Genomic DNA, 25,300 nt, shown 5'->3' with positions numbered 1-25,300 from the left:
TGACTTTTGTGAATGCCATGTGAATGGTCTACCAATAGGGAAAAGGCCAACTAGCCTAGATGGGCAGACCACCTAAAGAAAGACATGAAACTGCAGGAAGAGGCACTTGATCAGGTTTAAAACCACTGGCATCCTGGAGAGATTTGTTACACAGCAGTAGATAACTGCAACAGTGTGTTCTGTGCTTTGCATTGGTTATTGTTATTTTTAATGATGGGTTACATTGTTACATATTTCTGACTGAATATATCTATGTTTGGAGCAGAGGGAACACAGCCATAAAATCTCAGTGGCTTAACATAATAAGATTTATTTCTAACCCTGCAATTAGTTTGTACATGTGACAGGCTGGGTAGCTGTCTTCCATGCAGTGGCTCAGGGATCCATATTTCTTTTACTTCTGCTGTCTGCTGCTCTTGGTCTTCCTTGGAATCTCATGCTGGTCATCTGTGTTTAGGCGGCCAAAGTGAAAATATGAGTGGAGGTCATGTGGGATGTGCTGGGGGTGAGACCTAAAGTGTGCACATCACTGTGCTCGGTATTCCATTGGCCAGAGCTAGTCCTGGATTCAAGGGACCTGGGAAATGCACATTAGCTATGCGCCCATAAGGAAATTTAAATGTGGTAGGCACAGCAGCGGCTACACATACACGATCACAGAACTTGAGGAGGGAATGAGAGCTGGAAAGGACCTGAGAGATCAGCCTCTCAGAAGGTGGTCCATGTGCACTGGGATTACTCATTAAATATAGATTCTGGGCCCACTCAGGAAGTAGGTTCTAGGAAATTGCATTAAAAATTTACCCAGTTAGCACAAGGTGCACCAAAGTTAGAGAAGTAACTTGACCTAATTGTTCAATCTTATTTACAGTTAGCAAAGTTGAGAATCAGAGAAGTTAGGGTGCTTCCCTACCTCCCTTACAGCCACCCACACCTCAGGCCATTGTTGGAGTTTGGGGTCCCTTGTGGCCACACCGTCTCTCATTGTGCAGATTGGGGGCCAGACTCCTGAGCCTGTGTCTTAGTTACTTTCCTGTCATTCGTGAGACAAAATACCTGACACCTCAAAGTTAAAGGAGGAAAGGTTTATTTAGCTCACAGTTTATAGAGGTTTCAGTTCGTAATTGGCTGGCTCCAAGGCAGGATGCTTGGTAGAGGGGGATGACAGAGGAGAAACAGTTCACAGCAGGCAGAAGACAGCAAAAGCAAGGAAGGGAGAAGACCGGCCTCTTTCTGTCCCTTATATTGTATCCAGGATACTGGGATTAGGATGGTGCCAGACCAATCGGGGGACTGATTTAGTAACCACACAGCCTTAATCCCAGCATCACACACTCTATATTCAGCCACCTCTGCAAAAAACCCCACCTAGGACCACATGAGGCTTTGAGGGAACATCTAGACCCAAACCACAGCATTCTGACCCTGTTCCCCCAAAGGCCCATGTATATTTAGTGCATGTCTAAGAATTATTGAAGTCCTAACAGTTTCAACATTGCTGAAAACTCCAGGTCCAAAGTCTCCTTTGAGATCTAAAGCAAATTCTTTGTTGCAGGTGCCTGTGCAAATGAAAAGAAAGTAAAGCACTTCCAACATTCAGTGGCGTAAGGTAGATATTTCCATTCTAAAAATTACAAACGGGGACAGCAAGGAATGGGAACAAAGCAAGACCAAAATCCGGCAGAACTAGCATAAAATCCCACAGTTCCACTTCCAGCATGCCTGGCAACCTCTGTGAACTCCAGAGGGCTTGGGTGGCCCTGCTCCATGGCTTCTCTCTTGTGGCAGTTCTTCCTTGCAGTTTTCTCAGAGGATCCACATTCCTGGCTTCTCCAAACTTCTGGGGTCTCCACTGCACCTTCGGCTTCACACTCAGCTTCACACTCCGCCCTCCCAGGGCCACCCTGCCTGGCCTCCCGGGCCTCCTGAAATCCGGGTGGACGCCTTCCTCACCCCACAACTCTTGCATTCTGCCTGCACCTAAAACCAGCACCATGTGGTGGGTGATGCCAAGGTCTGCTGCTAGCTGGAGCAGTACCCAGGCTTCCTTCTTTCTTGGCTATAGGAGTCAGTGCTTATGAACCAGATCCCCAAGGAACAACTTCCTAGGCTGGCGCCATTCTAGAACATGGTGCTCTGGTGCTCTCTTGTCAAAGGAAAGTCTTTCACTTTTGCAATTTTGAGGCTGTAAAGGGTGGAGTCCTGCTGCTTCTTGTACCCTCAGGCCATCTTTTCTGTTCTCCTTTTCCTTCTCAGCAATCAAGATCTCCTCTGCTCTGTCTTTGCAGTCCACAGTTTTACTGGACCTTCCCTTCTGGCCAAACTCAGAACATTTTAAATCATTCTGCTGGGCAATTTGCTCTTAAATCGACATAAATCTGGCTAGAAGCCCCCCACAGCAGCCGTGGCACCTCCTCAGCATCAGGCTGCCTTGAAATTTCTAATGCCAGATGAACCAGTCCACTGCCCTTAATCTTAGGCTCAGGCAAAGTCTCTGGACACGAGGAAAATGCAGGCAAACTTTCTGCCAAGGCATAACACACATTGCCTGGAGTCTAGCAGCGAATCCAGTCCTCCTTCCCAGCAGAAACCTCCTGAGCCTGGTCTTTTTTGTTGTTGTTGTTACTTGGGTTCAAACTCAGGACCTTGCACTTGCAAGGCAGGCACAGTGTCACTGAGCTAAATCCCCAGCCCCCAAGCCTGGTCTTTACTGGCAGGATTTCTGTCAGCCTTCTGATCTTCTGAGCTCTGACCAGAATCTCCTATCAAATACAGCCTAAGACATTCCAACTCTACCTTTTGATCTGGCATCTCCAAACCTTTCCAAACTCTTCCCACAAGCCAGTCCCAAAGGCTCCCAAATCACATGGTCAGGTATAGTCCTAGCAAGGACCCCACTTCTCTCGTACCACATTCAGTCTTGGTTACTTTTCTCTCATTGCTGAGACAAAATATCTGACACCCAAAATTAAAGGGGGAAAGGTTTATTTAGGTCACAGTTTGTAGAGGTTTCAGTCCATAATAGGCTGGCCCCAAGGCAGCATGGCAGACAGGCACCACAGAGGAGAAACAGCCCATGGTGGGCGAAAGACAGCAAAAAACAAGCGAGGGAGAAGACAAGCCTCTTTTTGTCCCTTATATTGTATCCAGGCTACCAGGATTAGGGCAGTGCCAAACCAATCAGTGAACTGATTTAGTAACCACACACCTTTAATCCAAGCAATGCACACTCTAGATCTAGCTACCTCTGAAAAAGCCCCACCTATGAGCACATAAGCCATAACAGCATGGGCCTCAGGGAACACGTGTGGTTCCTGGTTTATTTCTTTGGCTTCCTGTAGGGAACAGGGAAAGGGGACGTTACTAGAACCTCTGCGATAAGTCCTAGTCTCCTGCAAGCCATGACAACACAAGGTGAATTAATTAATATATAGACAGAAAATGAGACTTAGAGAAGAAGCTGAGCTTTGGCCTGATCAATGTAGCTCTGGGTGGCAAAGACTCCGAGATCCCGAGCTTGCCACACCTTTATTCAAAACATCAGGGGAAACAAAAGTAGCAGTTGACTCAGAGGGTGCAGTGATGATCCTAGAACCACGAGGAACTATGCAGATGAAGATTTGGTTCCTTGCAGGGTGTCTCCAGCTGGTATAGTCCTGCCCTGGAGCATCACAGCATCAAGGGACCATTGAGGTCTTAGCTGAGACTGGAGGGGAAAATGGAGTTATATCTGGACTTGGCATAGCTGGCCTGTAGACAGGAAAACTAGGCCCTAATCATGATTTAATTATGAAATGATTTTCCCAAAAATCATGTAGAATTGCTCCCAACAGCTTCCGATCACTGCTTGATCTGTGACCCCAAATGGCGAAATGTACCCCAACATTGATGGGTCGACCAGTTGTCTTAAATCGCCCTCATCAGCTAGTTAGCATGTAGCCAGGAGTGCTGGGCTTTGTGTTTGGACCAGAGCTGGTACGGAATCAAATCCTGTCATATCTTTGGACTATTCCTAACAAGAGTCAGAAACTCTTTATAGTGTTTTAATATGGAAATTGGAGGCCTGTAGGAGCAATAACTGGGAACATTTTTAGTGCAATTTCCTTAAACCCATTTCTGTACATACTACCCAGAAAGTCCACTTTATTTTTAAAGCTGTGAGCTATCCTAATTAGGTTCTATTATGGCTTAACTTGAGGAGGGCTTTGTTGGTAGCAAAAGACTCAGGGAAGAGAAGAAATCATTTTTTCTAGCTCTCAGTGAAAAATAACATGCTAATTATCATGCATTTTGCACAACTTCCATTTTATGTTGGAATTTAAAGCTTTCTGACTCAAAGACCTAATAAGGGTGGTCCTAAATCTGCTGCACAGAATACCCATCTCTCCTTCCATCAATTTTTCTTCTCTCAAACAAAACATAGAATGTGGAACAAAAAGTACCAAAGTTTGATCTATTTTCTTGTTAACATATTCAGCAAGAACTTCTTTTTTGGAGACAGGGTTTCACTCAGTTGCCCAGGCTGAGCCTGAACTTGCAATCCTCCTGCCTCAGCCTCCAAAAGTGCTAGAATCACAGGCACGCGCCACCATCCTTGCTCAGCAGCAACTTAGTGAGCATTTAAGTTGATTCTAAACATGTATGTGGAAATGCCTGTGTAGAAAAAAAAATCATTTCCTACATTCTGAGATTTGAGGGACTTGATATGGGTATGTTGTTAAACAGTGATTATCATGTTTCCAGATCTTTGCTGAAATCATTTATTTCAGTTATTTTGATTCATGCCTAATGGCTTTATAAGCAGAAGTTCATGCCTAACACATCTGCCTTCCTGTGTTGCCGTGGAGGTAGATGAGTAAGTGGGAATGAGGGAGGGTAAGTTCATCAGTAGGGACAAGGCAAGGTAAGTAAGAATAAAGGAGAAGGACACTAAGTATATATGTAGGGCTTTCAGAGCAGGCACTCTTCAAATGAGAGCACTCTTCATCCTGGTGTCTGTGGCTCCTTAGGTAAACCACGGTGTGGGCTGCGACATGAGCAACCTGAAATCTGAAGCAGTGTTGTGGGAGGGTAGCTGAAGAAAATGAAAGGACCAGCTGATGCTCCCTATTTTTGGCACTGGTGCTTTGCAGTCCTGGTCCCTGACTTAAGGGGCTCCAAGGTTTCCTGGTCCTCACTCCCAGGGCCAGGAAGCTGTGAAGTTGAGTTGCTCACACATGCAGACTGAATAGGCATGAGGTGACCAGGCCCAGAGAAGGGCAAGCCTGCTTTTTAGGCTGAGTTCTGGAAAGCAGACTCTGAGATGGAGAAGTGTGTGCAGGCATTTGTTGAGATCTGTATTTAGGATCTGGACTTGGAGAGGAGAAGGGAACAGAGATGGGATGGCAAAGTTGAGCTGTCTTGCAGGCTCCACAAGAAGCTAGCAAGCAGTTCAAGAGCCAGAATGACCCTGGAGAGCTGTGGAGGTTGGGCAGGGATGATTTGTTCTTTACATCATGGGTTGGTAAATTACTGCCTATGCCAGATTCAAGCGGGCATGTGTTTTTATCAATAAAGTTCTGTTGGAACACAGCTACACCCAGATATATGCATGGCTGCATTCATACTACATTCACAGAGTAAAAGGTTTCAACAGTGGCTGTAAAACCCACCAAGCTTACAGTATTTAATGTCTGGCCCTTTGTAGAAGAGTTTTCTGGTTCCTGCTTTATGTGCCCACATTGATCAACCACTGGACATGGCTTCCTGGGGAAGGTGTGACCTTCAGTCTGGGGGCTTTCTGAAGCACACAAGAACCCTGGAGGAGATGAAGGCTGAACCACCCTCAGCAGAGGGGATGGCAGGCAGGTCCTTCAGAGAAGTGGCAATGAGTTGGTGCTCGTGGTGACTTATTTTGCTCACAGTTGGGGAGGGGTGAGGTGCTGTAGTCAGCAGGATTCGGCGGGGGAATACATTAAATACAGGACACATAACTTACAAGATTATTTTATGATAACTACCCAAAAAGTCAAATGCAAAGGAGTGCAAGAGATTAACTGCACACTAGAAGCCCAAAGGATTCAGCTAGAATGAGAGCCTAGATCCCAGCAGTTTCCCACACAAATCCAGCTAAAGGCTTAGAGTCCAAGGCAATGTCCTCCTCGAGTCCAGCCAGTGACCTAGAGCCCACGGCAATGTCTTATGTTTGTCCTTATTGAGGATCTGCACCTGGAAGGCCCAAAGGCCAGTGGTGGAAGCCAGAAAACCTATGCTGCTGAGGTGAAGGATTTGTGCCACCAAGCTAAGGGATCCACATTGGAGCCAGGAAGTGATGCTCACAGTAAAGATCAGAGCTCCTCTGATGAAAACAGCAGCCATTCCCAGGGACAGCAAGGCCCCGAGATCCTCCTCAGACAACAGCCTAGTTCACATCAAGAAAACCATCTCCAGCAAGCTTCTCCTAGCAAATCAATAGGCCAAGATCTTCCCCTCCACTTCTCTTTTTATGGCTATTGGTAACAGTGTTCAGGTGGATCTTTTACGCCCAGACCATGCTGATTCACTTCAGCCGGGCATTACAAGTTGACTGTTAGTCAATCCACTACGTGAGGAATTCTGGGAGGCCTCAGATGGACAGTCTGGCTTGCATGGCCTCAGCTGGGACGGAGGGTCCACCTGCAAGGTGCCTTTCTTGCTCGCTGTCCTTTGCCCTCTTCCCCTGTGGGCGTCTCTTTTTCCGTGCTTTCTCCATAGGGTACAGTGGCTTGGGGATAATTGCAGTTATCAGGCCTTACGTGAGGGATTCAGGAGGCGGGGTGTGAGGGCCAGCTGGCCTGTGAAGGACCTCTTTTCAGTGTCACTTCTACCATGTCTCACTGGCCGAAGTGATCACAGGGCCTGTGAGGTTCCAGAGGTGGAGCCCCAGAGGGAGAGTGGCAAGGTGACAGCACTCAAGGGCACATGCATAAGGTCTGTTTTGGTTGCCTTTGGGAAGCAGAATGCCACAGTGAGCAGTGCTGTGCCAAAGGCAGCCACCGAGGATGCAGAGCTGCTCGTGCACATTCCATCCCAACTCCATAGTCGGTGACATTGTGTGGGCAGCCAGAAGTGGCTGTGGGAACAGGACATCTTGGGAACAGAGTTCTCCCCATGGCAAGCTCACGGAGCCTCGTGGAGAACATTGCCGCACACCACTGCAGCCATGGGAAGAATTCTAGTTCAAAGCCACATGGGAAGAAGAACGTCAACGTTTGCTGAGCTTCTTTCCATTCTGGAGTGAACTCCGTCAGATGTGATGGCTCTATCCAATTTTATGCAAAAGGTATCTGCGTCTTGGTGAGGCTGAGTAACCTAGCAGGGTGTGATTCGAGGGCCCTTCAGACTGGAGGCTGCAGCTGCCAGGGGAGTGAGATTGCCGACCTGAAGAAGGTGGAGCTTAGCAGGGGAAAGCAGCCAGTATGGAGGGACAGAGCTTGGGCTAGGAAAGCTACGGTGGCCTGGCAGGCCAGAAGGGTTGGCCATGGGGCCCCTGGGAGGAACTCCAGGAGCCTGTGCACCACAGCCATTTGTGTGCTGTGAGATTGCCCCAGCTCCAGGCAGCCGAACCCCAGCAGCCCCTTCTCATGGTGAGGAAAAGGCATGGGCAGTTAGGAGAGCACTGTCTGTGAATGAGAGGAGGTCAGGGAGAGGGGTGGGTACCGGAACCACAAAGGGAATCTCTGTTGTCATTGTTCTTCTCCTCCCCTCTCCTCTTCCCTTTTCTCCTCCTCCTCCTCCTCCCCATCTTGCCTCTTCTCTCCCTGCACCACTCCCCCCAACCTGGGAAATATAGGTCGCTTCTGACCAAAGAAGCAGCTTCAGCTGGAGTAGACAGTGGAAGGGTCATGCTGGAGCCTGCCTAGGGATGGGTTCCAGTGTCCTGTGCAGATAGCCCCCTTTCTTAGGTATCAATAGCTGTCACTTTTTGGACCTCCACCTTGTTCCAGACATGGCAGTTCTTTGCATCCGTCTATTGCTATAACTTCAATCCTCATAAGTTTCAAAGAAATAGGTCCTATATTTGTTGGAAAATGAGGCTTAGAGGGAAAGGAAAACCTACAAATCACAGGGTCAGCCATGACAGAACTAAGATTCGAACCCAGCCCTCTGTATGAATGGTGAGAGGCACACACAACTGGACATCCACAAGAGACCCACAGAGCAAACAGGCAATCAGGCATCTGTCATGGGTAGTTGGTTCCCAGTCTCCTGGTTTCCTTTTCTCCCCTATAGTTGAAGGATTCCCTCTCCTCATGTACTTAGGAGTAGTAAGAGTTGAATGGACCTCACATTGTTGAATGAGGAAACAGTAGAGGATTCATGGTTAAGGGCACAGCACAGGGGAGGGCAGGCCTGCTGTGTCTGCCCAGAGCAAGGCTGGAGGTGCAGGAAGAAGAGGCAGTCTGCCCTACATGGGCCCGCACCTTCTGCAGGCCTCTGCTGCTCACATGGACACCTCAGCATCCTCACTGGGCTCAGCTCCTGTGCTATCCCCAGGGAAGAAGCCTGAGGACCATTTGGAGGAGGGCTCCCTACTTCTGCCAGGCCCTTGAGTTTGAGTGCAGGGCTAGGAGAGTCAGCTCACTCTGGGCAAATCAGAGGGAAGCTTTACGGAGGGAGCATGGAATTCACATTCAGAAAAAGTATTCTCAGTTTTTGGAGCACTTGTTAAGAATGCTGAATTTCCTGGTCTCCATTCTCGGAACCCCCCATCATAAGGTTGAAAGATAGGCCCACAGTCTGCATGTCTAAGACATCCCCATGCAGTTCTGAGGCTAGCAGACCTTGGGCTATGCACATCCAGACAGATACCACTTTGAAGGGTTAGTGGGATCTAAAACTTTTCTTTAAAAAAACCTACTTTTTGTAATTATTGTTTAATTTCATGAGTACCAGTTTTCATACTCCAAATGGATATAAATCCAGTAGGTGTGTCTACGTTTCTGAGGCTGTCTTGCCAGGAGAAAGATAAAGAATGTTACACTTAATTATCATGTTGTGAATATATGGTTGAACTTGATAAGATTAATTTGTAAAAACTCTTATTAAGAGGTCTGTTTTGCTATTAATCACTAGTATAATGTTTTTAGGGGAGTTTGTTCCTCTATCACTGGATAGAAAAGTTCTGAGAATATGCTGTATGCTTGGCACTGTTGGGAGGGCAGAATGTAACAGTGCCCATGGCTGGGGAGCACTGACCACTGCCCTCCTTTCTGGCCAGGGAGACAGGCTAGCCATATACATTTCAATTTTGTGTGAGTTCATTCTTGCTAACTAAAATATTTCTTAAATCAGTTACTAGATGTGATTTTTATCAATCACATTTATAAATGTGTTTACATGTAAATAAATAACAAACCAAAAGAAAATTCTTGTGAAGCCACTTATGCTTCGTTTGAAAAAAATGGATTAACCTAAAGGTTATAAGCTTTCTGGGTGCTGTCTAATTGAGATAGGGTGATTGATTCTGTAAATCCTGCACAAGACTGGCATGTAGTTTTGTTCCCATCAGTGAGTGAAGACCTCTAAGCACATTTAATTAAAATGTTTTTAAAGATACATTGTTCTTTGTCCTCTCATTTGCAAACATGACACCTTAGAAAAGAGGTGCCCAAATGCTTTCAAGCACTACCTGAATGAACAATTCTCAGAATGCAGAGAATGTTGACTCTGGACTTAGTGGTTTGGGCACATCTTCTTGCTTCTTCATGTCTGAGATGTGAGCATGCCAGTAAGTGTAGGAAAGAATGAGTTGCTGTGGAACAGAATTGTCACCAGGAAACTCTGCTTCTGGGTTTTCAGTGTTGCAGGTGGTGAACTGTTTGACTTCTTAGCTGAAAAGGAATCTCTGACTGAAGAGGAAGCAACTGAATTTCTCAAGCAAATTCTTAATGGTGTCTACTACCTGCACACCCTTCAGATTGCCCACTTCGATCTTAAGGTATGTTTCTGAGAGTGGGAGCCAGAAAGAAGCTTATGCTGAGCCTAGCTTTGGTGGTTTGTTTGCTAAGAAAAATTGATTGAGACAACTGAAAGACATATATTTTTTCCTGTATGGTTTTAATAAATGGAACTATTAACATAAATTGACAAGCATGTAATGCATGCTGACTGATGGAAAGCCTAAACTTTTTGTGGAATAGAGCTTAAGATTAATCATTATAGTCAAGAATCCTTGGGGCAGAGGCAAGGTCTTATAGCCAGGTCTTAGGTGAGGGGCTGTTCTTGGTTCCTGGGGTATTTTGAGCAGTCATTGGGCTTGGTTTCCATCCACCTGTGGCTGTTCCCATCAGTGGAAAGGGTCTTGTGCTCTACTGTCCACCTGAGACAAAGGGTGTGACCTTACCCTGATGATGATTGCAGAGCAAACCCAGCTCTGAGATTGTCTATGTGAAGTTTTTGACTGGCTGGAGGCGAGGCATTATGGACAATGAGAAGGGATATAGGTCATGATCCTGGCTGTCAGAGCTGTACTCTTAGGGAAGGAAAGACACACAGGGACAGCAGGAAGTGACACTGTTAGATTCAAGTCCCAGTTCAAGGCAGCAAGAAGAGATGTAGCACAGTGTGACTCAGACTGTTGGTGGAGGAAAAGGCTTCAGAGGACCGAGAGTGTTCTCCATACTTGCTGCAGTGGAGCTGGCAAAGCCCCATCTATATCCCCCAGGGCTCACTAACCCACACCCCAAAGGTAGCTTGCTGCAACACCTGCAGCTCTCTGCATGAGGTCTTGTTCTGCATCTGGGAGCTAGAAACTCCATGAATGAATGGCTGTGGAGAATTTCTGGACAATGAGGGGTTGGGAGGTATGGGAAAGGCCGCAGCTTCCTTGTGCTTCACTTAGACTAACACTGAGTTCTACTTTTTCTCCCTAAGTTGTCCCAAAGGCCTGACCTCTGGTCACATCCATCTTGATAAGACAGCTTGTTCTTCTGGCTTCCTTCTGTTTTCTGCCTCCTTTTCCCCTACCACGCGTTTCCTCCAACACACAGCCTTGGCATCCAGACCCTTGACTCAGCCTGCTCCTGGGAGAACCTAAGCCAAAACATCCCATCTTCCCTGTATCCTCTTTGAACTACCCCTCCTCTCCCTATTTTGTTTTGGTTATTTTTTAGGAGCAAGGAAGAACTATTCTTCCACCTTGTCCTCAACATCATGCTACAGCTTTTTATTTTCTCTCCTTTTTTTTAGCCTGAGAACATAATGCTTTTGGATAGAAATGTTCCCAAACCTCGGATCAAAATCATCGACTTTGGCTTGGCCCATAAAATTGACTTTGGAAATGAATTCAAGAACATATTCGGAACGCCAGAGTTTGTTGGTAGGTTTCTTCGTTCCTGTGGTAATCTATATCTCATCACCAGTGCTGGCAGAGCTTGCCCAGCTTTTGTAAGTGCATGTTCCTGTCCATGTTTCTGGTTGTCACATGGAAAGAGTATCTGCTAGTTTTCTGCCTTCCTGAGGTAAATAAATGTTTATTTCCTCCCAGCTCCTGAGATAGTCAACTATGAACCTCTGGGTCTCGAGGCAGATATGTGGTAAGGAGCAAATCCTTGATGTTGTTCTCTTTCTGATTTAGTTTACTATTCTTCTGACATGGTTTTTTTTTGTTTGTTTTGCTTTTACGTCTAGGAGTATCGGGGTAATAACCTATATTCTGTAAGTAACCAAATCTACCACTTGTATTCTTTTCTTTGAGATCATGTTTACTCACCACATGTGCTATGTCAGTCCTTTTCAGCTTGCGCACACTCTTAGGTAAACACGTTCATTTTACACCCCTAACATCTTTCATTTATACTGATTAAATATATTCCCCTAATTCAGAATGAACCATTAGGAACTGTAGCATAACCATTGTAGGAAAACATGGCTGTCCATCACTACAGAGAAAATAGGATGAAAGGATTTATTTAAAGCCACTAAACACTATTTCAGACTGACTTTTTAAATGAATCTCTTGCATTGGATGGACTCTTGTCCATGACAGTTCAACGCCCCATGAAATGTGGTTGAATGCTAAAGTGACTGCCAAGCATAAGATTCGAATCTTACTCCCGCTCCCTTTACCATATATTAGTGGAGCAAAATGATGACACAAGGCAGCCATTCATGTTCTCTGTCCCACTTTACTTTTCACAGCTTAAGCGGGGCCTCCCCATTTCTTGGGGACACTAAGCAAGAAACATTAGCAAATGTGTCTGCGGTCAACTATGAATTTGAGGAAGAATACTTCAGTAATACCAGTGCCCTAGCCAAAGATTTCATCAGAAGACTTCTGGTCAAGGATCCAAAGTGAGTGTCCATTACCCCGAGAGGGCCTGGGCCATGTTCCGTGCATGAGGCCACCTTTATCAGACCCAGGTTTTCCCTTCTGTCAGAATGAAGCATGCTCTGTGTAGCACTTCAGAAAATGTGCTCAGGATACTCTGAACTGCACATTTCAGTCCTTCCACAATGACATTACCAAAAAATGGACCAGTGTTACTTTCAGCTTCTCTTGTGAAGTAGGTCCTGAACTGCTTTTTTCCAGGGTGTCTGCTTAGTAGGCTGAGCTGGCACAGAAACCACCTTAGTGTTTTCTGCTGTAATCATGGCATCTTTTTCTCCCCCACCCACCTGCCCCAAGGAAGAGGATGACAATTCAGGATAGTCTGCAGCATCCCTGGATCAAGGTGAGTCACGTGCTGTTTTAGTCATTTCTCTCAATAGTTGGTTCAGGCCTCCTAGAATTCATTTGTCCTAGAGTACTACTAACCAAAGGTCCTTTCCCAGACTGTTATGTGTGCTATCGGTGCCATGCATTAAACAGACAGATTAGAGTGCATCCTTGTGATCATAGAGATGGCAGGAGAAAAATCACGGGGGGAGCATGTAGCAGAGGAAAGTTGTTGGCCTGGAGGGGAAGAGAGAGACAGGGAGGGGTTGGGGTGCACACATCAGTGACCTGACTTTCCCCCACTAGTCTCTGCCTTTTAAAGGTTCCACTGCTTCCTTGTAGCACACAGGCTACACCATTAGCATTGTACCCTTTGGGGGAATATTTAAGATCCAAACTATATCATGGAAATACGGCAGTTACAAAACAAAAACCAAAAACAAAAAACAGTCGTGGAACCATTAAGTGGCATTCCAGAAGTAGGTTGGGAACAAGTAGAAGACACTGCCTGTAAGAGCTCCTATCCATAGTTGTCTGGGCTGCTTCTGTCAGATGTGAGCCCAGTATCTAAATGTATCTGCTGAGCTAGATGGCAGTAAAAGGAATTCAAATGGTGTGGAGTCCACCAAATTTGCACACTTCTGAGGTTCCTCCCAGCTTGAAATTGCTTGATGATACCCAAGTTCAGAAGCTTCCGAATATGCGTGAATCTTGCCATCTTCAAATTATCAGTATGGAAAGTTATAGTTTGGTTTGACTCCAAGCTCAGCTTCTTTTCAGATCCAGTTTGTATGGATTATATTAAACCCTCCGCAATGGCAGTTCTACCTCTAAGACTAGGTTCCTGTGTTTTGCATGTTTTCCCAGCATCTAATAGTATGTTGAGAAGGTGAATGTGTAAGCTTATTTGGAATAATGAGAGGTTTTAAAAAATTGTCATATAACCCATTTCTGTAATTGGAGAGCTCTCAGTTTTTTTTCTTGAATTTTCATTTTAGCCTAAAGATACACAACAAGCACTTAGTAGAAAAGCATCAGCAGTAAATATGGAGAAATTCAAAAAGTTTGCGGCACGGAAAAAATGGAAAGTAAGATTATTTGATATGGAAAGATTAAAAAAATGATTTCTTCTGCATAGTTCTGTCTAGTCAGGGTTCATCTCTTCTGACCTGACAATGGTAAAATACATTCTTTTTTTGTTTTTGATTTGTTGTACTCTTCTGTACCATTACCCTACTTTTAAGGACAAGCAAAAACCATTTAATTCCTTTTAACTCATTTTTTAATGTAATTTTGCAATTTTGCATTTTCTTTTGTCAATTCCATTCCCAAAGCAATATTTTATTATCAGTACAATAAAGTTACAATGAAGTCTTTTTCTAAATACAGCAAGCAGCATTTTTAATAAATTCATTCTTTGGAGTAAGCAGCATGGCAATACATTTATAGCAGAGTGTACGTAAATGAGCCTTTCAATTCAGCCTGGTCCCCAAGGGCTTGGCCTGTGGATGGTCTCAGCAGGAGCCAGGAGACACTGGTATGAGCATCCTCAGAGCAAAAATTCAAGTTTCAGAATGTAACGGGATGGCTTATTATTGCTAGGATCATGGCACATCCAGAGAAAGTAAGCGCTGTCTGTGTTTCCCCAGCACTAGACCAACAGTGACCTATTTTCACGCCCATTAAGTTTTGGGGGCCAGGATAGGGTTAAGTACCACAGCTCTAGACTCTCGAAGAAGCCTTCGCAGAAGGCTTAAAGTATAGAGATCTACTGTGAGTTTCTCTCTTTCTGCCTCTGACTCTCTCTGGTGCTTCTGCCTTTGAGCATACTTGTATAATAAATACATAAATATTTGTCCTATAGACCAATGTACCCCATACTTGTTCCTCTTCAGTAACTGTATGTGCTCTGATAATCACATTATCTACCACCACTGTTCAGGGAATTCAGGGACCCCTGTATCCTGAGCTCCTGGCTCTGTATACTGTGCTACTTGAGAGACCTTTAAGGACTTTGGTAAGGTGTGATCACATTCCTCAAAGAACAGAGAACAAAGTATGGAGTATGAAGGGATTTAGAGTATCTGGTTCTGCAGCTTAATAATAAAATGAAGAATCTCTATCATGTTGTCTGGATTTATAAGACCTTTAGAATTATTCTTCAAGCAAATACTGTACAAGCTATCCTGGGATCACCCTCCCCCAGAGAAACCATGTGCTCAGCAGTGAATATTACCTAAAAGATTGTCATTTGCAGTAATTTGAGTGTTGTTACATAAGCTCTTGTTCTTCTCTTCCTCTGACTTTTGTTGTTGTTGTTGTTGTTGTTGTTTTTAAAGCAATCTGTTCGCTTGATATCACTCTGCCAAAGATTGTCCAGGTCATTCCTGTCCAGAAGTAACATGAGTGTTGCCAGGAGTGATGATACTCTGGTAAGAAAACTTGTTTGCCTTGGTGATCCTCTTTCTTACTGCTGTGTGTCTAGAATGTTTAAATTGTTCTGGTTCTTCAACAACCCAGAATGGTTGGGACGATTCTTCTGCCTCTCGTACTACTCACACTTTTCTTCACACCGTGTACCATATATACATATACATACACACACGCACACGCATGTGTACACACACACACACGCACACACACACTGGTAAAGGAGAACTTAACCAGTGGAGAAGAAAAGAGCTTATTCAACTTTGTACGAACTAAATGAGAGCCATCAGTTGCTCCTGACATGAGAGAATCTCAGTGATACGAGAGGTGCAGTTCTCACCCTCTTCCCCTGCCCCAGAACATAAGGAAGATGCTACTCTGCTGGCTGTGGTGTCTTGTGGTAGATCAGAAAGCCACGCTCAATTGGTTTATTGACATTGCATTGCCCAAGAGGCTTGAGAGCAACACCACATTTTCCCTCCAATCCAAACTGAACCCTAATAACACATAGCTCTTCAGATATGACTAGACACTTGTGCACTCAACAAGACTCCCCTGATAATCAAACAGCAGGGTTTTGTTGATGCTGGAGGTAAAAGGGACTTCAGAAAGGGCAGGCACGCTAGGGTGATGGGAAATACCTTGCCCGATAACTGAATAGTCAGGGTGGAGTTGGGGACTCCACAGGCACAGATCACACGCCAGCAGTCACCAGCTCTTTTTACCCCTGAAGCTGTAGCTTCACTGAGGCTCCACATCTAGCCTTGCGCAGTAAAAAGAGATAGGAGATGTTACAAGGAAAAACAAGTGGGAGAGAAATAAATTAGGAAGAGGAGGAAGGAGGCATCCTTGGGAATTCTTTTAGCATAGCAGTGGAACCAGGAGAAAGATGAAAACTAAGAATCCAAGTAGGATAATGAGTGTGACTAAGGATTGTAAATTACGATCATCCCGAGTAATTGGTCAGGGAAGAGTACACGTGTCACAGTGTAAAGCTTTGCATGGGAAATCTAAGTAAAGAAACACCCCCCAGAGGCCAGTGTCACTGCTCACCTTCGTGTTCCACTCATCTTGAGGCTTTGCTCACAGACTGTTTTATCCCTGCCACATACCCTATTTCTCTTGAATTTCACTCCCATGCCGGTGACTTCTCGTCATCTATTTGAATTGTGATAGCAAAGCAAAACAAGTAACAGTCTTAAACAGTGGCGATCTGCACAAATACCATCTAACCTTGTGTAGAGTTTGTTTGGATTCAGATCTATAGAGGAGAAAGGACTCTGAGAAATGCTTCTCCATGTTACCTCACAAGCAGAGGCCTGGTCTCCACATGTGCTCCTCCAGACTGGAAATTTCCATTAGCCATATGTCTATAAGTCCAAAAACTTTTCTTAGGGTTTTTCTAGGTTATTCCTTGGTTTTGTGGACCACAGTTTGGAAGTAGCTTATTAAAAAAATTACAGAGTGGCAAAGAATTAACAAACTTGCTGTTTAGTACTCTGTAGTTATCTCTCTCTGTGTGATTAGACATTCATCCAAGTTTCCTTTTTCCAACTTCAAGTTTTGTGTTTTTCCCCATTGTGATCAGGCATCAGAGAATTTCACCATTTTATTTTACATATGATGATTATCAAGTGATCAAAAACATTAATTCTGTAATTAATAGAGACTATCTTATTGAAAGATACCATTTCCTGGGTTCTGTAGTTTTTCTTTTCCTTTATCCAGAAAGAGAGTTTGTATTTCACCTGAAATTCCCCACAGTGGTTTCTGGAACTGTATTTTGACAGATTTCTCTGATAAACACAAAGGGTTTCTTGTCATCATCATTGTTCAAAATCTGAACCTTGAAATCTCTTTCCTCTGTGGATTACAGTGCAGGTGGCCCTGGCTCAGGTAAAGAGTAGATGGTATTAGTTGGCAGCATGGAAATGGCAAAACGTCGCCTTCCAGTTCCCTTCATGACCAGTGGATTAGGGTGCTAAATGGCTCACTCCCCTCTGCACAGTCCCTTTAACAAGTAAGCAGCAGCTTTGCTTATGTTAATAAGAGGAAGAGGACCAGCAAGCTGTTCTTTCTTTCTGCCCTCAATGTTTCTCTCCAGGATGAGGAAGACTCCTTTGTGATGAAAGCCATCATCCATGCTATCAACGATGACAACGTCCCAGGCCTGCAGCACCTTCTGGGCTCATTGTCCAACTATGATGTTAACCAACCCAACAAGGTCTGTTTCTCTTCTGCCAGGGATGTGTCAGTGACCCTGCACCTCCAAGTCCAAGTTCAGAATGATAACATCTGCTTCTCCGTTCTCCCCTCTAATTGGAAGCTTCCTAACAAGAGGAGAGCTATTTCCGTTTAGCGCGCTTGCAGTTACACGCAAGGTCTTTCTGCACTGAGGGCCTTCCTTCGTTCCCCCATTGCACCTCCACCCATGAAGCTCTGGGTCTGCTACCCTGCAGACGGCAGTGTCACATCGGATTGTGAATCCCAGAGCGGAAGAGATGCTTGTCCTTCGGCTTTGTTTCCGCCACCCACCCCCAACACTGGGCCTGAGACCTGGGAGAGCCGTGGCGGGTGGTGCGGCAGCAACAGCTTGGGCTTCTTCTTTCTGTCCAACTTGAGCAGTCGTCATTTTTTTTTCATCTGTTCTAGCATGGGACACCTCCGTTACTCATTGCTGCTGGCTGTGGGAATATTCAAATACTACAGCTGCTCCTAAAACGAGGCTCAAGAATTGATGTCCAGGATAAGGTCATGATTCTGTTTTATCAACAAATGAATTCATTTTTTAAGTCTCCCCAAATGTCTCCTAGTTGTAGGGTACTAGAAGGAAAAAAATGTGTGTCCTAATTCATCTCCCAGTTTCCTGTAAAGGAGGATGAATTGCTTCAACAGATTGTGCAGTCTGTTTCCAGACATGCATTAGGAAAAGGCAAACATTTCTTTGCACCGACCTCAGATTTTGCTCCTTAGTGCCAGAAGTCAGATTTGCAAAAGTTTTTATTATCTAATTAAGTTATTCAGAAAAGAATTTGCCTGTATGTTTGTTAGGGCGACCAAGTAAGAATGACTCCCTCTGAGGTATGTACCACAGAAGGAGTGTAGAGAACATTGAGTAACACCTGATAATCTGTACAGTGGATCTGTCCTCAGCTCCCATGGATGCCAGTAGGGCTGTCAGTGGTGATATCTAGCTCTTTGCAGTATAGTCAGCCCTCCACCTCCATGGGGTCTGGATCAGAAATGTGCGGGAGGGCCAGGGATTCAGCTCAGTGGTGCCGCCACCTGCCTTGCAAGTGCAGGTTCCTGAGTTCAATCCCCAGTACCAAAACAAAAAAAGTGGGAAAAGACTTTCAGAAAGCTTTTCATTTCATTATTCTCTAAACAATATACTATAACAACTATTTACATGGCATTTCCATTTCATTGGGTATTATGATTAATTTAGGGATGATTTAAACTGTATGAGAGGATATATATAGGATATATGCAAATTCTGCATCATGTTATAGAAGGGGCTTGAGCACCCATGGATATTAGGGTCTGCAGAGGGCCCTAGCACCACTCTGCAGGTACTGAGGGCGACTGGATAAAAAATTCAAACTAGAGGTTGAAGTGAGGTTTAAGGAGAGAAAAAATATCTTTTGCTTTGAAATAATTGCAGATTTACAAGAAAGTTACAAAGATAGTACAGAGAATTCTCTTATACACAGTGTCCCCTAATGCTAATGCTTTATATAACTATGGTACAGTTGCTAAAACTGTAACATTGAATGAGTTTTATTCCTTTTGGAAGTGGCTTCTTTGGAATTTGTCATTGCCTAGGAAGGGGAATTGAATGCTTCTGAAGGAAGCGTGCATTCAGATCTGTCAGTTCTATGCGATTGTGACTCCATGTTGGTCTTCATATAGGGTGGATCCAATGCTGTGTACTGGGCCTCTCGGCATGGCCACGTGGATACTTTGAAATTTCTCAATGAGAACAAGTGCCCTTTGGATGTTACAGACAAGGTAAGGACATCCAGGACCCCAGAGTGAGGGTTCATTCAGGACCAAGATCCTCCTGTAAAGAGTTTAAAGCTGAAATTCCCTTTGCCCACAGCCTGGTCTAATATTGAAATCTGCCTTAAGCTGAAATCTGCGAGACAGTTTTCATAATATGCAAGCATTGAAGTATCTTTCCCGTAACATGGATCCCCAAGTTCCATCAGGAAAACAACTAGAAAGAGACCGGAGTCCTGACTTCCTAATTGACCTTATGCTGCTGAGCAGATGCTTCCACTCCCTTCCTTTCTGAAATGGCTGACAGTGCTGACCTACAGTCACTAGCACTTGGAGATCAGTGAGAGAATGCACCTAAGTAGGGCTGTTGTGGGACCGACCCAGACGCTAGTAAAGTTTTCGATTTATCAGTGTAGCTTACTTTAATATAAATGTGTTTTATTTAGTTCATACAGTAATCCTGTGCATTAATTGGCAGGGCTAGAACCTGGTGGAACCTAGGGTTTCTACTTCCTCATTAATTACTTATTCTACTGTACATTTCTCTGTTTCCAGTGCTTGTAAACTAATTTGTAATGTTAATTTAAGGCTGCCACACACAATTGCATGGGTTGTATGCTATACCATCCCTGCAGGGATGCCATTCACATCAAAGAGACTGTGTTAGCTAGGTGTGACAGCACACATCTGTAACGTCAGCTACTCTGCTTGTTTTGTTTTGTTTTTTGGAACTGGGGATCGAACTCAGGACCTTGCACTTGCAAGGCAGGCGCAGCGCCACTGAGCTGAATCCCCAGCCCATGTCAGCTACTCTAGAGCCTGAGGCAGAAGGATTGTGAGTTCAAGCCCAACCTGAGAAACAGACAGACAGACAATTAGCTAGCTTTCGGTCACTATGAAAAAATACCTGAGCAATCAACTTAAAAGGTTTAGTTTGGCTTATAGTTTCAGAAGTTTCAGCCCATGGCCAGTTGGCTGTGTTGCTCTGAGCCCTGTGGTGAGGCAGAGCATCATGGTGGGCAGTGTGTGATATGGCACACTGCTCACCTCATGGTGTCCCCGAAACCAAGAGACAGATAAGAAATAACTGGGGCCAAGGATCCTCCTCAAGGGCACACACGAATGACCTCACTTCCTTTTCCCAGGCTGCATCCCTAACTTGGGTTCCACCACAACACAGTGGTGCCGTGGACTGGCCTCTGAGCCTGTAGGACATAGACATTTAGGGACATTTAAGATCTAAACCATCATACATGCATTCTGGCAGTTTTTTGACAGTTGGCAATGCAGTATCTTTTAAATTATTCTGACTTTTAGGGGAACAGATATAAGTTCAGTATCTTAAAGGATTTCCCTTGTTATTAATCACAGAAAGTTGTTACAGATAGTAACAGTTGATTTAGCATCGCTTGAGAATAAGAAATAACTTTCTAAGCATAGACAGGCAATGGAATGATGAATTTGTTAATAAATAAAACTGTACATTTAAATAACTGCTGTGTGATGAACCTAGTATTCAAAAAGGAATTTTGTATTTCTTTTTCTGTGTGTGTGATTTTTAAAAGAGAAAATATATCTGTCACTAATACAGGCCTTTGACAGTTAAGAAAGATTTTATTGTTAAGAAAAAATTTTCTTAATATTCTGCCCCATAATTTTGGTTGGCATGGCCTCTGTTCCACATTGCCCATGGCAGTGTTAATCTTTCATTCCTGTGGATTTTCTTAGTTCAGCTGCAGTTTTTTTCCAGTTGTTGAATGTTCCATTGCCATTGTCTTCTGTTTGACTGCAGCTTGTTTACCTGACAATGCAAATGCTTCAGAATTGCATCATACCTCTTATGCTGTACCTCTGTTTCTTTTCTTAACTTTTCATGTGTCTTTTTTTCTTCTTCAAGAAAACAAGTTGTTTCCCTGATAGATTCTTTTATAGTTACAATTTTATTCTTTAGCTTTGAAATACCTGCCTGTGTTTGTGTTATTCTGTTTCCGCCTGGATTTTGGAGACCTTGCCTAAGTTCCTCTTTCATTGTCTTTAGTGTTTTAATGAGATCTCTTTTTTCTTAAAGTTCAGTCATGAATGACCATTTTCTTTCTATTTCCCCCAGACTATCTTTATGAGCCTTTATTTTTTCATAATATGCATTATATCTTTTCATCTGTTCACTAAAATCTTCTTGAGCTGTTGCTATATCAAATTTAAGCTTTATATTTTCTGTATATAAGGTCTTGATTTGAACTTCCAGGTTTCCACACTGAAGTTTGGAATTCTCAGTGGCAGCATCTTGCTGATAAATTTGCCTCTCTGTTTCATTAGTTTCCGCACAGACTGCTGCTATTGCTTTTCAAGTTCATGAAGTTCATTCTGTAAATGGAACACAGACTTTTTTGTTTCTTTCTATTTCTGATGTTTGTGATTGTTGTTGCTTTGCACCTTGCTCTAGAGCATCAGTTAGTGAAGATGTGTCGCTGCTCCTGCTGCTGTTCCTCTTCCTCCGCGGGGCAGCTGCTGCTGTGCCCGACCCGGAACTGCTGAGGCGGCTGGGATTTCGTATTTCTTAAAGTGGACAACTAGAACCATCTTTATGTCACGAAGGCTCAGCACACCCTCATGGGAAACGCAAAGCAGTCTCACTGCAAGTGTGCACTTGAGGTTATCTCTGGCAGCATGAGCTATTGTGTGGGTCAGCACCACTGCCTGCTGGCCCCTGGCCTGCCTCTGGGCTGTTGGTATATGGGACCGGGTGCCACCAAGAGGAGGACATGGGCCAGGGATGTGTGGGAGCAGGCCTTGCCTTCTGGCCTCCATGACCTGCTAACTGAGCGGGCTTGGCCTATGTCGTTGCAGTCTGGAGAGACGGCCCTTCACGTGGCAGCTCGTTATGGCCATGCTGACGTGGTTCAGCTCCTGTGCAGCTTCGGATCTAATCCCAACTTCCAGGACAAGGTGGGTCCCAGTGGCCGATGCCCTCCCTGTGTCACATGCAGGCAACCAAACGATCACTGGAGCCTTTGGCATTTTATCCAGCTTAGATTCCCTGTTGGCCCTTACTGAGGACACACGTGCAGTCAGAGCACTGTGGGGGGGAAGTGTCGGGGCCAGGTTCCCTTCTAAATGCTGCACTGCCTCATTTAATCTTCTGGGAAACCTGTCAGGTGGGCCACTGTTCCTGTTGTCTTCATTCGACAGATGAGGAAACTAAGGGGGAGAAAAGTTCCATGACTTGCTCGGATCTCCTGAGTGGTTGGAGCTGGTCTCAAACCAACAGTCTTGGGTTCAGAAGACACCTTTGTCACCATCACAGCACAGACTAATAAGTATTTACTCAGGCTGAGAGTGAAGACACAGACCTCACAATCCTTAGCAACCTCCAGGCCAGCCCTTTCTTTCACTCCTTAAAGCAGTTATTTTGATTGCTTCCTTGCCAAAGCAGTCTTGCTATTTTTTTTGACTCATTTTTGTATTATGTACATGAGGAAATTTTTAGGCAAGAGTACTTAGAAGAATTCTTTCTCTGAGAAGTGCTCTCCTCCTGTTAATAGTTTCAGATGAAGTAAATGAAGGCAATTTCACCAGCAAGATGTTATAAATCCACCCACACGAAGGCTCTGTGTTCAGAAAAGCTGAGTCAGTTGTTGTTTTCAGTGGGCTCCCCAAAGTTGCTTGTTAGTAAAATGCTGAGAAAGTCAAACTCTTCCTACACACAAGTTTTAAGGAAAGAAGAGTAAGGAAGGAGAGACATTGGATCTGCCTCTTAACTGGTCACATCTCACACTGGGGTTATTTCAGACTAATGTTTTGCCCCAATAGCTGGGAGCTCTTACCCCTACCTCCTTGACTTGAATTTGTTCCTGAATTCTCACCATGCCTATGCTTTCTTTCACATCATTGTGTCATCCTCCTTGGTGTGCTTCTCTCTGGGCCAGGAAGAAGAAACCCCCTTGCACTGTGCCGCCTGGCATGGCTATTACTCTGTGGCCAGAGCCCTTTGTGAAGCTGGGTGTAATGTGAACATCAAGAACCGGGAAGGAGAGACGCCACTCCTGACAGCCTCTGCCAGGGGCTACCATGACATTGTGGAGTGTCTGGCTGAGCATGGAGCTGACCTGAATGCCTCCGACAAGGTGCTTCATTGGGGGAGTGGGTCACAGTCAGAGTAGTGTTCTCGGGGACTCACTCATGGGACTGCAAGACTCCTCAGTGTGTTTCCCCAGGACAACAAGCTCTTGAATACAGCAACTTGTAATTATCTTTTCTCTATCCCAAAGATTCTCTGAGCTTTTCTAGATTTGGTATAATAAATAATATGCATTTGTGACATGTAACAAAATTTATGACTCAGTCCAACCATCTTGCCCTCTTCTAATTTTAGCCTTTTCAGCTTTGGAGTAAGGGCAGTGATGATCACTGAATCCCAAACAAATCTCTTTGAGGACTAAGACTGGCAACACACTATTAATTTTTTCAGTTCACAAAGAAATAGGTGGTTTATTTGCTTCCACCACTTGCTGTTTTGTGTAAAGACAATAAACCACACTTACTTGTCTGGCAGTTTCAATTCCATATCAGAGGTTTTCTTTTTAAGCAAATTCAGCATAATCTGCTTTTATTGTGAATTACAATTCAGGGCTTATGTTGCCACGTATAGTTAGATTTGGGGTGCTGCAGTTAATTTATGAACTTCCATTTGTGAAGTGTTGTCTTGTAGGGAGCAGTGGTTCTCAGAGGGGGACAGTGTTGGTCATAGGGAACTTTTCATCATGTCTGGAGACATATTTTGGTTGCCACACTAGGGTACAGTTGCTAGTGGCATATAGTAGATTACAGCCAATGGAGGAGCCCCACCACAGTAGTATCCAGCCCCAAATGATGAGAGTGTTGAGGTGGGGAACTGGTACAGAGACGTTACAGAAATGCTTCGGAACTCTCTCACTTATGCCTGAAAATCAACACATCTCTTCCTCAGGGAGTCTGTACTGAGTGGGATGAACTCACAGGCTTGTTTCTGCGGGACACGGAGGTTAAGGAAGTTATGTCTGCCCTCATGCATGTGACAGCCCTTGAGCAAATTATTTCTCACTGTTTTCAGTTTCTCTGGGTGTAAGATAAAATAAAAGTCTTCTTACTTAAGAAGTTAGTGAATATTGCTGGGCAAATGTTTTTAAAAGTGTGTTTTAAATAATCAAACAGGCCGCTGAATCACTTATGTGTGATGAATCCAGAAACAAAGAAGTGTGGGTTCTTTCCATTTGGTTGTACTGTCTGACCCTAAATTAATCAAGCTGATATTCCACTTAGGCTATAGTTATTTAAAGTGGAACAGATGAAGCCTCTCCCAGCCTTCTAGCACAGAATCAATAACTGCTTAAACCCTGCTCTAGGATTGGTACTGATGGTCCTTCTGCTAACTAGGCTTGAGCTAGCAGTGGCAGGAAAGGTGGGGAGACAGGGCCACTTGCCCAGGTGCACAGCGCTCATGGCTGTGGTTTATTTCTAGGATGAGCACATCGCCCTTCACCTTGCTGTACGGCGGTGTCAGATGGAGGTCATCAAGACTCTCATCAACCAAGGGTGTTTGGTCGACTTCCAAGACAGGCACGGCAACACCCCGCTTCATGTGGCCTGCAAAGACGGCAATGTGCCTATCGTGGTGGCCCTCTGTGAAGCAGATTGTACTTTGGACGTCTCAAACAAGGTACATGTGGTGAATGGGACCCCTGCAGAATCCGCTTGGGTCTTCCTATCCACTTGTTTCTGGGGTTTGGCCAGGTTTCTATGTGTATTTCTTGATTGTTCACAGTGCTCATATGGACTCACTTTTTATAGGATAGTCCCACTTTACATGTGACTTTTGAATAACTTCCTAGAATAACAAAAAATTTTTATATTAATAAGTGCTTTCCTTCTGACTATCCTGATCCCACTGACGGACATTCAGAGAGAGAGAGAGAGACAGAATGAGGATGAATGCATGCTCCTACAGAGGAACCAGATGCCATGGTCCAAATGAGGGCATCTGCCTGGAGCACTGAGCCTTCAGGAAGTACCTGACCACGTGACTTGGGCAGGGTTCCTAGGGCCTTATGGATTTCTTGTCTTTCTCCATTGAGGATTCTGTGGTCAACAGTTCCTAACCCTTTTTCTTATGCTAAGTTATTTGGGAAGGACCAAACGGGGCCTATCATCTAGTGA

The 25,300-nt window shown here is 44.5% G+C and overlaps 1 protein-coding gene and 1 pseudogene across 10 annotated transcripts in view; one reads left to right on the top strand and one right to left on the bottom strand.

Annotated features, from left to right (window-relative positions):
* Positions 1–25,300, top strand: part of Dapk1 (death associated protein kinase 1) — a 209,150-nt gene that overhangs the window by 126,175 nt on the left and 57,675 nt on the right. For 9 of the 10 annotated variants that reach the window (XM_004862456.4, XM_004862457.3, XM_004862458.4 and 6 more), the window contains 14 exons: positions 9,820–9,958; positions 11,209–11,338; positions 11,507–11,555; positions 11,650–11,676; positions 12,160–12,312; positions 12,647–12,692; positions 13,675–13,764; positions 15,016–15,108; positions 17,211–17,330; positions 17,759–17,857; positions 19,019–19,117; positions 21,956–22,054; positions 23,035–23,232; positions 24,606–24,803. In XM_004862456.4, the coding sequence (XP_004862513.1) occupies positions 9,820–9,958; positions 11,209–11,338; positions 11,507–11,555; positions 11,650–11,676; positions 12,160–12,312; positions 12,647–12,692; positions 13,675–13,764; positions 15,016–15,108; positions 17,211–17,330; positions 17,759–17,857; positions 19,019–19,117; positions 21,956–22,054; positions 23,035–23,232; positions 24,606–24,803 (1,540 nt within the window). Of the gene's footprint in view, positions 1–1,580; positions 7,301–9,819; positions 9,959–11,208; positions 11,339–11,506; positions 11,556–11,649; positions 11,677–12,159; positions 12,313–12,646; positions 12,693–13,674; positions 13,765–15,015; positions 15,109–17,210; positions 17,331–17,758; positions 17,858–19,018; positions 19,118–21,955; positions 22,055–23,034; positions 23,233–24,605; positions 24,804–25,300 lie in introns of those variants that run through there. The other variant, XM_087204824.1, reaches the window with a different exon arrangement.
* Positions 20,807–21,475, bottom strand: LOC147829706 (coiled-coil domain-containing protein 122 pseudogene; annotated as a pseudogene).

Source organism: Heterocephalus glaber, unplaced genomic scaffold (assembly GCF_053883595.1).
Source record: "Heterocephalus glaber isolate CG9 unplaced genomic scaffold, H.glaber_assembly_v1.0 deba00000546, whole genome shotgun sequence".
NCBI lineage: Eukaryota > Metazoa > Chordata > Mammalia > Rodentia > Bathyergidae > Heterocephalus > Heterocephalus glaber.
The sequence above is the reverse complement of the archived record's forward strand: the minus strand, read 5'-3'. Positions and strand labels throughout refer to the sequence as shown.